We start from the raw sequence: 14,728 nt of genomic DNA on the forward strand, positions 1-14,728 counted from the left end.
AAATGTTTCTTGAGCAGCAAATCAGCATATTATACTGATTTCTGAAGATCATGTGACACTGAAGACTGGCTTTGAAAATTCAGCTTTGATCACAGAAATAAATTACATTTTACAATATATTCAAATAGAAAGCACTTACTTTAAATTGTAATAATATTTCACAATATTACTGATTTTTATCATTTTTTTCTATCACATAACTGCAGCTTTAGTAAGATTTCTTTCGAAAGCATTGCCAACCCCAAACTTTTGAATGGTTGTGCATTTCGCTCAGCCCTATTGCAAGGTCTTTCATGAGCATGTTCAAAAACACAGTAATACTGTGGCACTGTTTTGTACTGTACAATTGTGAATGTGTCTGTATAGCGTAACTCTCTCTCTCTCTCTGTCTCTCTCTCTCTGTCTCTCAGACCAAAGAGCGAGGTTCTACTAGAGTTCACTCCCTCAACAACGTCAACCGCGTGCTGCAGGTCCTTCATCAGAGCAGCGTGAGTCTCTCTCTCTTCCTTCCCGTGTGTCCTTGCTGCTGCTTGACTCTCTGGGCTTCTGCTGCGGGAGGAAATTAGTTTTGTTTCATGCCTCGTATCAGCTGACAGACGCTGCCTAGGGAACGTACAGCAAGGGCAGGCTAATTAAAAGGCTTTACAGTTCCTGCGTGTCTTTTAGGGACATTAGTGTGTCGTTTTGACATGTCCTCTGTCTTTACTCTTCGCTGGCCCGGGGTCAGACTGACTAAACAGAACCACACACACACAGATGCTATAAACGGTGTGTTTTTCCTCTCACACACTGCACTCACTCATGCTCCAGATCATCCTTAGTGGACTTAGTGCTGTCACAATACCAGTATTTTAAATGTTTTTGTTACTGTATTTATGACCAAATAAATGCATCTTTAGTGAGCAGAAGAGACTTCTTTAAAAGCTTTAATCAATCTAAGGGAGCTCAAGCTGTGCTGTTATGGTTATGTGTGATGGCGGGCTCCTCGGGTGTCCCAGCAGTAGGGTGTAGTTGCAGTTGCTCATATGTTTGCCACCCACTGCTGTCTCAGATCAGCTGCATTATGCTTTAAAGACTGACTAGATTTTAAAATCAGCATTGCAATAATGCCATGTCAAGCCATAAATTAACAAAGTACATTATGAAGCTCAGTGCAACCAGTCCATTTACTCAAAATTCACTCAAATTTTAATGTTCACTTAAGAGAAAACGAGCATGATTCATAAATCTGTCTCTAGACTTAGATGCATTTTTGATGACACCTAATATAGGTTTGCAACAACAACAAAAAAAAAAATAGTGCGGTCAAACAATTGAAAAAAAAAATTATTAATCACACTTTTTTCTGTAATTAATCGCGATTAATCGCACCTGACAATGAAATTTGTAATCATAAATATTTTCACATTGAATCTCCAAATTAATGTAGAAATGTCATAAAGACAGTATATTTTATTTACAGTATATTTATTTAATGGCATTTTCTTGGGGTAAATGATTAAATATAGCCATTCAACATTCCTATAATTACATTTTGTTCAGTGTATATATGTATATATATATATTTTTTTTTAACTAAAAAATACTCACATAAATCCATTATAATAAATGTATTAGCTGTGCATTTATTATAGTGATGTTTCTGTCTCTATCAATACCAGAATATTAGCTCTCTTTGCTTGAATGAGAGCTGTTAGTCAATTTTTGACCACTAATTTTTACAATAAAAAGAAAATAATCTGTTAAACAGAAAAAAAAAAAACAATAATCACAGAAATTGTATGTTTGACAGCCCTACAAAAAACAATCTATAAAGGAAAAGCAGCAACAGGAATGCCAAAAAGTCTCAAAAACAGCCTAACGTTGGATGATTAATTGTCCTGTGTGATATAAGTATATATTGTTACCCTGTAATTAGCGGAGCGGTAAATATTCTCACAGCACAGTTTCCTGTGTTTTAATCTCTTGACCGATAAAAGCGGATCTGTGTCAGGCTAATGCAGGTTTATGTGGCGTTTCATAGCTTTGCAGATCCTCCAGTAATCTTTCATAAATGCAGCCACATATTTAGTGACGCTGCTGTTGATTGATTACGTTCTTTGAATATTACGCACTCATTATGAGGTTGAGTTGGCTCTCTAAACGCTGGTGACTCTCTAAGCATATATGACCGCTTAAGTCGAATGCTTTAGTGTAGGTTTGGTTAATCTACACCAGTAAGCACAGTGAGATTATCTGTCTGTCAGATAGGCATGTTTACACCAGCGGCCCGTAATCATCTCTAAACGGCCGCTTTTCTCCCAGTCAGTAATAGCAGGATAGAAATATGGGTGTGACGATCCATCGATACGGATACAAATACAGACAAAATTACATCAAAATGCGCGTCTTGGCGAATATCCTAATAAACACAGTCGCTTATATCTTAACGTGAACAGTTGAGAAAGAAACCATGTGTGTATCAGTATCCATGCATTCCTCTTAAAGTGAAAGCAGACTAATAATAATCCTAATGCTGTCTTGACTGAATAACGTCTGTAACATTAATAAGGATGAATCTATATTTCATTTATCCAGTGAAGACTATGAAGGCTGTTTTACATTTGATTTCTTCATTACCTTCCTGAAAAACCTGAAAAGCACCGTTTATTTCATTTGTGCCTTTGTATTTATTTTCTTGTAATTCAGAAAAGATTCTTAGCACTGAGCCCTGCATTTGTGAGTTAATAGAAATGTAGCAGGTTGTGTAAAATAGGTACATAATATCATAATATCGATCGATATACTCCCTGAATCAAATCGTATCGTAGAGATTTTTGGGGTATCTGCATATATCGTATCGCTGGGTATTAAAATCAATATCATATCGTATCGTGACGAACCGTCGGATTCACTCCCCTAATTAGAAACAACTGTGTATATTTATATATTCCATATGGAAACACGCAACTTTCAAGACGTGACACCGTGTGAAACATTTAACTCTTGTAATGTAACATAGTTTTGAGTTTAGTTGGAAATAATGTAGGCCAGACTCGGATCTATTTTTAACTGTGGTTATGTTAGTCAAAAAGTCATTCAGAGGTGGAGAAAGTTATTACTTTCACTTTAAAAAGATTATGAAAATAATTTTTGGTAATACTTTACAGTAAAGTCCCATTCGTTAGTGTTAGTTAATGTATTAATTGACGTTAACAATGAGCAATTCAGCATCTTTGTTACTGAACTAAGAAACTAAATTGTGTCTTTGTTAATGTTGAGTAATAAAATACATTTAAATTACCTCAGGTTCATTAAATAATATTAACAGATGTAACTTTTGATTTTAATTATATGTTAGTAAATGTTATAAATAAGTATTTTTTTTTAGTGTAATGCGGTAATGTTAACAGTGGAACCGTCCTGTAAAGTGTATTTTAGTGTAAGTGGATTTGTAATTGATTTCTTCCCTGGATTAATGAATTTTCACAGTGAACCGGGAACAATTATTAATGAATCCTTTTTTTTTTTTTAAACAAACTGCCTCTCAGCTTAAATACATTTGTTATTTATTTGTCCTACTGGAAATGTGCTATATATATATATATATATATGTAATTTTTGTCTTGTTTTTTTATTGTTTATTTTTTTTACGTTTTGTTCTGTTTTTTTTATTGTTTTGTTTGATTTATTTTTCAGGTGGACCTGGTGAATATCGGAGGGACTGATATTGTCGATGGGAATCATAAGCTCACTCTCGGACTCATCTGGAGTATCATACTGCACTGGCAGGTCAGAAAACACCCACAAAGCTCTTAAATCTGGATTCTTTATGTGCAAACCTATTTCTGAAACATTTTTCATAGACTTGAGATGTACTGTATGTATATGGGTTTTGCTGCTTTCGAGGTTCAAATGTCAAAAGCAAAAATGACAAAAACCTGTGAGGACATTTGATGTGCTTTCACTATGAAAATTTTTTTTATGAATGGGCCATGTGCTGTTTATCCTTAAATGAAGTCAGATGTCCTCACTAACATAGTCTAACGTTCATCTGTGTGTGTGTGTGTGCAGGTTAAGGACGTCATGAAGGATGTGATGTCCAGTCTTCAGCAGACCAACAGTGAGAAGATTTTGCTGAGCTGGGTGAGAAACTGCACCCGCAACTATAGCAGCGTCAACGTGCTCAACTTCACCACCAGCTGGGCAGACGGCCTGGCCTTTAACGCCATCCTACACCACTTCAGGTGACACACACACACACACACACTCTCTCTCTCTCTTTTTTACTTATTTTTTAAACATAAATGTAACAGCAGATGGAAAAGTAGAGAAAAAAACAAAGCTGATTGTCGACTTGAAATTTGTATGCATATTTGCACATTAATCACTAAAATCTTTATTAACTTATGTAAGCAATGTAAAATGTTTGTGGATGAAGAGAACAAGTTGGTAGGTCCTGATGTAATCCAGACTTCTTCAGCATTTTCTGTTCTGGTGAGATTTTGTGTTCATAAGCTGTTCAGTCTGTTTGGGTTGATCATGTCATGAGCCTGCAGGAACCGAAACACAGACACACACACACACACACACACACACACACACACACACACACACAACTCAATGTGTCTGAGCACTATAGCTCTTTATTTTTACTTATTTTTTAAACATAAATGTAACAGCAGATGGAAAAGTAGAGAAAAAAACAAAGCTGATTGTCGACTTGAAATTTGTATGCATATTTGCACATTAATCACTAAAATCTTTATTAACTTATGTAAGCAATGTAAAATGTTTGTGGATGAAGAGAACAAGTTGGTAGGTCCTGATGTAATCCAGACTTCTTCAGCATTTTCTGTTCTGGTTTAGTGGGAAAATCTGCATAATAAGTTTAAACAAAGTGTGTTAAACAGAGGTTAGTACTACACCCTTATTGACACCTGAAGAGTTGTCAGATCAGCAAATATTTAATAACCAAACACGCAAGGGTGTGTAGCCATGAATGACAGAAGTTTGCAGATGTAGATTCATGTGGACCTGCTTGAATGTCTTCAAGAGCTCGTAGATCTGTGGGCTTCATCCACAACACAGCAGAAATGTGGTTGTCAATCCTAAAATTGGTTCTGTTCACACAGTTTGGTTTCGAAAGAGAGTCAAAAGTGCATTCTGTAATCAAAGTGATTACCTAATATTTAGAAGTGAGTGTTCGATTGAACCTTTGCTCATGTCAGCTCTCATTGTCGGTGAATGACTTCAGGTTAGTTTGTTGCTGCATGTGTGAACGGTCTTTTTGGGAAGTGTGGGGAAGTCGTGGCCTAATGGTTAGAGAGTCGGACTCGTAACCCAAAGGTTGCGGGTTCGAGTCTCGTACCGGCAGGGATTGTAGGTGGGGGGAGTGAATGTACAGCGCTCTCTCCCACCTTCAATACCACGACTGAGGTGCCCTTGAGCAAGGCACCGAACCCCCAACTGCTCCCCGGGCTGCCCACTGCTCCGGGTGTGTGTTCACGGTGTGTGTGTGTTCACTGCTGTGTGTGTGCACTTTGGATGGGATAAATGCAGAGCACTAATTCCAAGTATGGGTCACACACTCACTTTAGACTCTTGTTGTGAATTGTGTTTCAGGCCTCATGGGTTCAGCTGGGAGGAAGTAGTTCATCTAACCCCTGTGGAGAGGCTGGACCACGCTTTCACATTTGCCAAAGATCAGCTCAACATTGAGAGACTACTGGATGCGGAAGGTAAAGAAGCATCGTGGCACTACAGCTGCTCCAAAAAAAAAAATCCAGCTGTTTAAATAGATATTCACGCGCAATAGGGCCATACAGATTTTGCAGCCTTGGTGAAGTTGGTCATGTGGATTCACTGCAGTGACCAGCTGAAAGCTAAATGCAAATGCGATGCGTTTTTTGTGCTTTTTTGAAGGGCTGCATGATTTGGCCAAATTTTTGTTAGGTTATCTATATGGATATTAAAATAATAATAATTAAGATGATTATTAAATAAAATATAAAAATACTAAAAATTATCTCCCTGCAAATTTTCATAAATTAATTCATGAATTATTTAGTATAAATAATATTTCCATTCTCAAATACATTTGATTAATGTTTGGTAGTTTTTTATTACAAGATTTTATTTTGTATGTATATATATATTTTTTTTTTTTTTAAATCTAGTATTTAGGAAAAACTATTTATTGCATTACATGCTAATATTTCTGGCTGTCTTAATTTCAAACATTAAGCCATTGGTGAATAATGCCATTGGGAGCCCTTAAAGGTTCTCTTTTCTTTCATGAGAGTTTCTCATTAAAAGTTTGAGGAGATGGTTGCACATGTTGAGTTTCCAAAGGCATACTATAACGGCGGATAATGAGCTGCTCACGTGTAAATGAACACAGTGCTGCGCTTCACTCTAAAACATTCAGCCCATGTATTTATTTTATTAAACTGCAGCCTTTGCAATTTGATAAGCACATTAAGCCATATCTCGATCTTGATTTTATTTTCCATATTTTTATTTTGATTAATTGTATAGCCCTAATCAACAGTTGACTTTATTTGCCAACACAATTTTGCAGAAAGTTACTTTTAGTGTACAGAGTCATTAGCGTGCTTGACCATCATCTTCAGCTGACGTGATGTTGATCTTGTTATGAGATCTTTTCATTTATGCCTGAAGCAGGGAATCAACCCAATGAAACAATGCCAGTCAACAAACCAGCATCCAGTGCATTCCTGAGACTAATCATCTGGACTTGATTGGATTACATGGCTTTTCCTGAACACAAGTTCACATGAGCAATAACTAATCAGAGGGGCCTCATAGAGCAACTCCATAAACACACACACCCATATTCATACTCATTCTCTCTCTCTCTCTCTCTCTCTCTCTGTGTTTCTCAGATGTGGCGGTGCAGTTGCCGGATAAGAAGTCCATCATCATGTATGTGACCTCACTCTTTGCCGTGCTTCCCAATGACATCACGATGGATGACATCAAAGAGGTGGAGACGCTGCCCAGACGCTATAAGGTGGATCCGGATGAGGCACGTGCTGTAAGTGCGCTGGTTACCCAAACTCATTTACGCTTGCTCAGAGTAGAAGCTCAGTTAACCACCTCAGTGCCGAAACGGTCATATTCAAGAATTGGTTGGATTACATTGGTCTCTGTTCAGTTCTTGAGGATATTTTGGCCCTTCTGAAGATGTTTTGCAGCTTCTATTGTGTTTTGAAGGTAGTTTTCAGGGTGTCAATCAGGGCGATTGATGGAAAGGCCAGTTTACACCAAGAACGATAACTATATTAGCGTCCACATCAAAGCTCGATATAATGGTCTGTTTATTGTAAGTGCATTGCTGTTTTATTGTCTGCTGCTTTAAATGCTGGAGCTCTTTCAAGTCGGGTGGATTCTGATTGGCTGTCAATGTTTTCATTGTTCATCAGGTGGAAAGAAAATCCAATGGTGATATTCCACTGTGTCGTTATAGTTGTGGTGTGGACTTCACTATTCTTACTGAATTAGAATGATTATTAAAACTTATAGTTATCGTTATCATACTTGTTGTGAGCGGCCCTTAATGCCATTATCAGGACCTAATTTTCACCTACAGAATCTTATTTATGTCTCTGATTGGCTGAAGAAGTTCTGTTTTTCCATGAGTAAAGGCCTGTTTACATCAAGATGAATATTTGGTGCGAACATTTGGTTCGGTTTTGGTTCAGACCGACATGAACATTTGCAAGATATCAATCTGACTTTTTTTTTTTTTTTACAGAAAGGTTTTCTAGTCTCTTGTACATTGCACTACAAATAAAACTGGCTAGCCAATAAGATCTGCGCTTTTGGTCACATGCCCAGAGCTGTTACGTAAAGCTATGTCTTGGTTTTGCTCATGAATGCAAATTGCACAAGAAACTTGACTCTCAATTGATTTTCAACAGAGCATGGTATTAGCATGTTGCTAAGCTAACACTGTGATTCTCAAATAAGTATAAAAACACATGGCGCACACAAATATTGGTTGAAATACTGCATTTGTAATTAGACTGAACTAGTTTTTAATCTATAATGTTTGGATCTTGGATTAATTTTTTCACCAAGCCTGTCGCAATGCCTTCTGATATCACCTTCTCTGTGAATGATACATGCTAATACTGCTTTATAATTTGAAAACTAAAGCGTTTTTTTTATTTTTATGAATCTATTATGCCTCAAAATGATGCCGAAATAGTCAGCTTACAAAATTTTGGAACGTATGTTAGTAGTGCTCATATAATAAAATATATTTATAACAATGAAAATGTGCTGTGTCTGTCAGCTGAAAGCTGATGTAAGCAGACATGGTGCTTGTAGACATTAGCATAAATCCTCTTATTACTGAAACTGCTAGTGGCTGAACAACCTCAAACACGTTCATGCATCTGTCTTATGTCTTTATAAACTCAGGCTAATATTGATGGTCCCAATGGCAAATGGGAAGTTTGAGTTTTAACAGATGGCTGCAGCTGTTCAGATTGGGCATGTCATAATGAAGTGCTATACGCAGCAGACTTACAGATTTATTTAACACAGCCACTTGCTTATTCAGCCCACTGTGAACACTAGAGGAAATCATGACTTCATGCAGACGTAGGTGCATCTTTTCATCAAATATGAGTAGAGAAATGCATGACGGGATTTCTTGCTCAGAAAATGCATGATGCAAAAAATGCAATGGCAGTTAAAAAGAGGTTGTTGTTATTCTGGTGTTCTTCGATGAGGAACTGCCTGTGGAAAATGGGCATCACACTCTAGTGCCAATAAATGACTTCACTTCTACCAGTTTCCTTTTCTCTCTCTCTCTCTCTGCCTTCTGCTTTCAGTGGTAAGAGTGAGTCATACAGTTGTGCAGTATATATATAGTGCTATATTTTACACACACGCAGCCAGAGATGGGTGGATTCTCTCTGATAATTTTCTTGCATAGCTGTGTACAAATGGTGTAAAAAAGGAGCATGGTATTGCCATGTTTTTGGACATGTACCATGGTAATAGCATGCTTTTATGTACATCTATCATGGTAATGCCATAGTTATACCGTAGTAATACTTGAAGTATGTTTACCTTGGAGTTACATGCAAATACTGTGGTGCATGAATATGATAAGTTCCAATGGTACAGTCATGGGATCAGGTTGCAATACCGCGGTGCTGAAATTCACTTAACATAGTAGTTACAAGGCACTCCCAAATTTTTTAAAACTGTGCTATAGTCCAAAAACATGATAGTACCATGATACTGTACATTGCTTTTGTGTAAATTACATTACCATGGTCAAAACTTGGCCGCACTTAACTGAATTTGTCACATGATCATTGATCTAAAAAGCAACAATACATGTGAACTCATGTGAATTGTGCACAGAGACGCTCAGAAAACATGTTTTAGTCACATAAGTCATATACTTGTGTTTGTGTTATTTCATAGTTTTGATGTCTTGTTTACATTGTTCCAAAATGTGAAAAACAGTAATAAAGGATGAGTCGATGTGTGCAAACTTTTAACCTGTAGTTTTTATTAGTGGTCGACCGATATATCGGCCCGATATTTGGAATTTTTTAAATATCTGCATCGACCGATAAGTCTTTCCGTCTGGCCGATGTTTTTCAAAACGGATTATGACACCATATCGTGCATTTATGCTTAAGACAAGCCACTCAGATGTGAAGCCAGCACCATACAGACAGTAAAATGACCAATCCTCATTCACTTTCTAACGTGACGCAAACACTCCGGCGTGCAGCAAAGTCTTATTCAAACGTACCGTGAGACATTGGATCCGCAGTCCAGTGGCAGCTCCGGTGGGAGACACAGATGTGATATGAACGAATTCAAACAAAAATGAAACCGTGTTTACCTCAAAAACTATCAAAAATCCCGCGACAGTCTCTTCCTCAGAAATGCACACTGTTCTCGGTTATTTCTAAAAAAGATGCTGTTTTCCGGTGGACTCAAAAGCCGGTGCACTGCAGAATGAGGCATTTAATGCTGCTTTATGCTGATAACCAAACATGTAATTATATGCCTTCAGGCTTGTATTATTTTTTACAATGAAACCGACAAGCAAAACAAAACAGATCAGAGACATAAATCTTTATTATTAACCAACTATTCCAAACTATAATTAAAACAACCTGTTGCTCTGTAAACTAACTATATATGTAAATATATTTTCTGCATGCCTCTCATTTACTGTAATTACATGCATTATATCGGCCTCATATCGGCCAGATTGATTTTTCAATATCCGCATCAGCATCGGCCATTAAAAATCCCATATCGGTCGACCACTAGTTTATATTAAAATACCTTGGTATTATCCTCTGATAACATTGCTGTACCGTGGCACACTCACAGTGCATTAGCTTTGGGTAGTTTATTGTATAGACTGAGAGTTAATTAAATATCATTTAATTTAATTTAATTTAACAGCATGTTTCAGAGCAAAAGCGTAACACTGTGTTCATTTACACATGAGCAGCCAAAATAAAAAAAGCATGATGGTTTAATTTTTGAAAATTAGACATAAATATTAGTTGTTGTTTTTTTTACAGTTGTACTGTAAAATAAAATTATCATATTTTTTTCTTAAATATTTTTTTATTTTGCAGTGAAAAATTGTGGTGGTAATATTTCTTATTTTGTTTAATATTTTTATATTTAATCATTATTATTATTATTATTATTATTATTCTATAGTCATATTGATATGTAATAACCAACTTTTTGGTTTGCACAGCAAACCTCCAGCTCTTTTTTTTACATCAGAAATCATAATTGCAATTTTTGTCAGAAAATTATTTTTCCTCCAAATCGTGCAGCCATAGTTTTGCTCTCTATATGTACATATGTAGCAATGTTATAGTTTGATTCTCATGTATTTTCTGAGCTGAAAACGTGAAATATCAATGTGCTTTTCAGATATGACCATTGCAGTCTTGGGAATTTCTCATCAGCTGCACCTGTGCATGAATACCAATGCATGTCTGACAGGTTACAGTAATTTACCTTCAATGCCTTTAATAACCAAACAGGCTGCTTGGTTGTCACTCTCAAAACTTTTCAGCGTGTGTTCCTGAAATTTGTGAAATCAGATCCACAGTAGTTAAAGTCCTCAGGATTGGGTTCCCGTCCTGAATGGAGTGTGGTGATCTGTGCAGTGTTCACTGATGCTCATTTTGTCATTGGCTGCTGTATGTAGGCATCTGCTGGGACGTTGTGGGGCATTTGGGTGGTTCTGCATTTGTCAGACAAACGATATTTTGCTTATTGCTTATTCCAGCATTGCTTCACCGCCCTCCAAGCACACACAGTTTTACAGTCAAGCAGAAAGAAGAGTGTTTTATCCAGCATGTGGGACAGAGTCGGGAATTCCAGCAGAATATTTTCATCAGATGACCTTTTCCTCCAGATGAGAGCTGTTCTCTGTGCATTTATTCAAGGAACAAAACCTTGTTTTAGGACTCAGCTGCTACTATTTCTCTGTGAGAGCTCTGTTAAAATGACATCCAGTCTTTATTATATATTAGTCTAATAATATTCGGTCTCACCTGTCAGTGTTTTCTGCAAACGGCTCTAAATGAAAATGTCACGAGTTGATGATTATTGAAGTCACTATTTTTAAAGTCTTTTTTTTCTCTCTCACCAACAGAAAAGTACCAAAAAATAAACTATGCTTTTGCTCTGTTATGACCAAATTGTGACTATTATGGCAATGACATGCTTTTTTTTTCTTATATCTGGTGAAACCATCTATTTGTATCTAACTTGTACAATAGCAATAGCATGTTTTGTTTGGGTGTGACTCCATGTTCAATACCATGTTCTTGACATCTATCATTACAATTACATGCTTATTTTAAATTGCACATTGTTAATACCATGTTTTTTTGAGTTGTGCTATGGAAATACCACGTTTTTTTTGTATATGATACCATGGTAATACCATATTATTGACATCTGTCATGACAATGGCATTCTTTTTGTACTTTCACTATGGTAATACCATGTTTTTAAACTTGTACAGTAGCAATACCACGTTTTTTGGATATGGTACCATGGTAGTACAATGATCTTGATATCTATCATGACAATGACATGCTTTTAAAAAATTGCACCATTGTAATACCATGTTTTGTTCACTTAAACTATGGCAATAGCATGTATTTTTGGTTCTGGTACCATGGTAATACCATGTTTTTTTTGTTTTACTTGTATGGTGTTTTTTTTTTTTTTATCTGGTACCATGGTAATACCATGTTCTTGACGTCTGCCATGGCAAGGTTTTTTTTCCTTTCTTTTTTTAACTTGCACCTTGGTAATACCATGCATTTTTTCACTTATACTATGGCGATAGCATGGTTTTTTGGATCTTGCACCATGGTAATACCATGTTCTTGGCATCTATCATGACAATGCCATGCTTTTTGTACCTGCATTATGGTAATACCATGTTTTTTGGATACGTTACTATAGTACTAGCATGTTGTTGACATTGTCTACTGTGAAGTTCATGTCGTACTTCCTAGGGCAGTGGTGCCTTTGTATTCGAGTTATCAGTCTAAGCTTCCTTCTGTTGTCGTTATTTTGTATCTCTCTTTTGAGGCACTTTTAAGGTTTTTCCCAGAGTTCTCGGGTGTGGTGCCTTTTGGTTCCCCGATGTAAGATTGCAGATCAGACGGGTTCATTACCTGATTCTGTCTCTTTTATTATACAGCACAATGAAGAAAAACCTGCTTCTTTTACCATCAGACTCACACAATTAGTGGCCGATTAGTGTTTCACTCTTATCAATGAGCTGTGACATTTCCGTCATGGGCGTGCTGAGGAATGTAGGTCGCCGGGTTTAGAAAAGCTGTCAGTTTTTAAAGGCGTGGGACATAAACATCTGAGAATGTGAATAATATCACATGACCGGCCCTGTTGTGCTGCTAGCCGGTGTTTAGTCAGCTGAGAACACGTGCCAATAGCAGTATCGTCTGTGTCTGAAGGTCCTGCTGATCGTGCAGCGCTTCTTGTTTTGAGTGTGCGGCTCAGACCCTTGAACTTCACTGATGGCTTTTTCCATAAGTCCTTTTCCTATGGGTCTTTGAAAAGAAAGGACTAGTTTGTAAATCAGCTTTACATGGGATTTTCCATGATAGCATGCTAGGCCAGCTCACAACAGATGCACAGTGAATCTCAGGAAACACGTCCAGGTCAACATTCAGTCCAAAATCAAAACAAACATAATGAAAATGAATTCTGCTTTGACCAGTTAAGATGTTTTTAACTTTTTTCAGGGCTGTTAAGCATATTTCAAACCCCAAATTCTCATTACCATGATGCTGTTAATTTTAGTTAATTAGTAAAGTTAATTTTAAAAATATAATACCTTTGCAAATAAAATACCTACTATTCATACATTTATTTTTTCAGGATTCTTTTATGAATCACAGTTTCCACAAAAATAAGAAGCATCATAACTGTTTTCATAATAACCGTAATGGTTCTTCAGCAGAAAATCAGCATATTAGAATGATATCTGAAGGATCAGGAAAATATTTTTGTGGAAACCGCAATATTTATTTTTTATTTTAGGATTCTTTGATGAATCAAAAGTTCAAAAGAGCAGCATTTAGTTGCAAAAGAGGAATGTTAACAGATCATATTTCTATTTCAAATAAATGCTGTTCTTTTGAACTTACCATTTTTTTTGCAGGATTCTTTTGAATAGTATCATATGACTGTTTTATATATTGATTATAATAGAAACAAATACATTTTACAATATATTCAAATAGAAAACAGTTATTGTTTTAATATGTTGTTTTAAATTGATACTTCTTTCAAAAATTTAGCAAATCTTACCGACCACACACTTTTAAATGTAAGTTCACTACTATGATGTACAAATTATTGCTTTGCAATAATGTCATTTATTTATTTATTTTATTATTAGCATTATGGTAATGACAGTTATGAGAAAATGTCTATAACTGTCTTAATGTTTTTTATTTTTTTTAATTTTGATCTTGGGGTGAAATATAAGTCGGATATATTTTTTGTGTGTGTATTTTTTTCCCCCGTGTTTGCTATTTAAAATTTTTTTTTTTTTACACATATTTCTCCCCTCTTTCACATAGTCTTTTTTGTAAATGTAACAATTTGTCAGTTCGAGGAGTGTCAACAGAACATGTAGTTAAAATGTGGTAAACAAAGAAAATTTAGCACATACAAGGATGCTGTGACGTAGGGCTGCTCGATTAATCGAATGTGATTGTCATGCGCGTTTAGTTAGTAAAGCCGGTTCTGTAATCAGCAGTAAATCATCATCACGTGCTTTCAGATGGAGCAGCATTTACTGCACAGAGCCGTAGTTCACTGACAAGTTACGCAAAAAAATCGCAGACGATTTTATTGCGCGATTATGAAATCAAAGAAATCGTTCGCGATAATGACAGCTGTTTGTATAGCTTCTCAGTGAACTACGGCTCTGTGAAGTAAATGTTGCTCCATTTGAAAGCAAGTGAAAATACCACATTTAATAACATATTTTTACTCCAAACTCACTTCATAACATCAGTCGAGTGTTTGAAATAAATCCTTCTGTGAGATGATGTGGCTTCTTACACAGAATAAGGCACGCAACATATTTCATAGTATTTAAGCAGTGATAAAGGCATTGCATTATAAATATACTTTATTGTAATGAAAATTATAATAA

At 36.2% G+C, this 14,728-nt stretch overlaps 1 protein-coding gene across 1 annotated transcript in view; it reads left to right on the forward strand.

The window, feature by feature from the left end:
• utrn (utrophin) overlaps positions 1-14,728 on the forward strand; it is a 223,342-nt gene that overhangs the window by 13,018 nt on the left and 195,596 nt on the right. The window contains exons 5-8 of the mRNA XM_016514969.1: positions 3,679-3,771; positions 4,054-4,226; positions 5,605-5,720; positions 6,888-7,039. Coding sequence (XP_016370455.1) covers positions 3,679-3,771; positions 4,054-4,226; positions 5,605-5,720; positions 6,888-7,039 — 534 coding nt within the window. The remainder of the gene's footprint in view (positions 1-3,678; positions 3,772-4,053; positions 4,227-5,604; positions 5,721-6,887; positions 7,040-14,728) is intronic.

Source organism: Sinocyclocheilus rhinocerous, unplaced genomic scaffold (assembly GCF_001515625.1).
Source record: "Sinocyclocheilus rhinocerous isolate Xijiao unplaced genomic scaffold, SAMN03320098_v1.1 scaffold1167, whole genome shotgun sequence".
Classification (NCBI taxonomy): Eukaryota; Metazoa; Chordata; class Actinopteri; order Cypriniformes; family Cyprinidae; genus Sinocyclocheilus; species Sinocyclocheilus rhinocerous.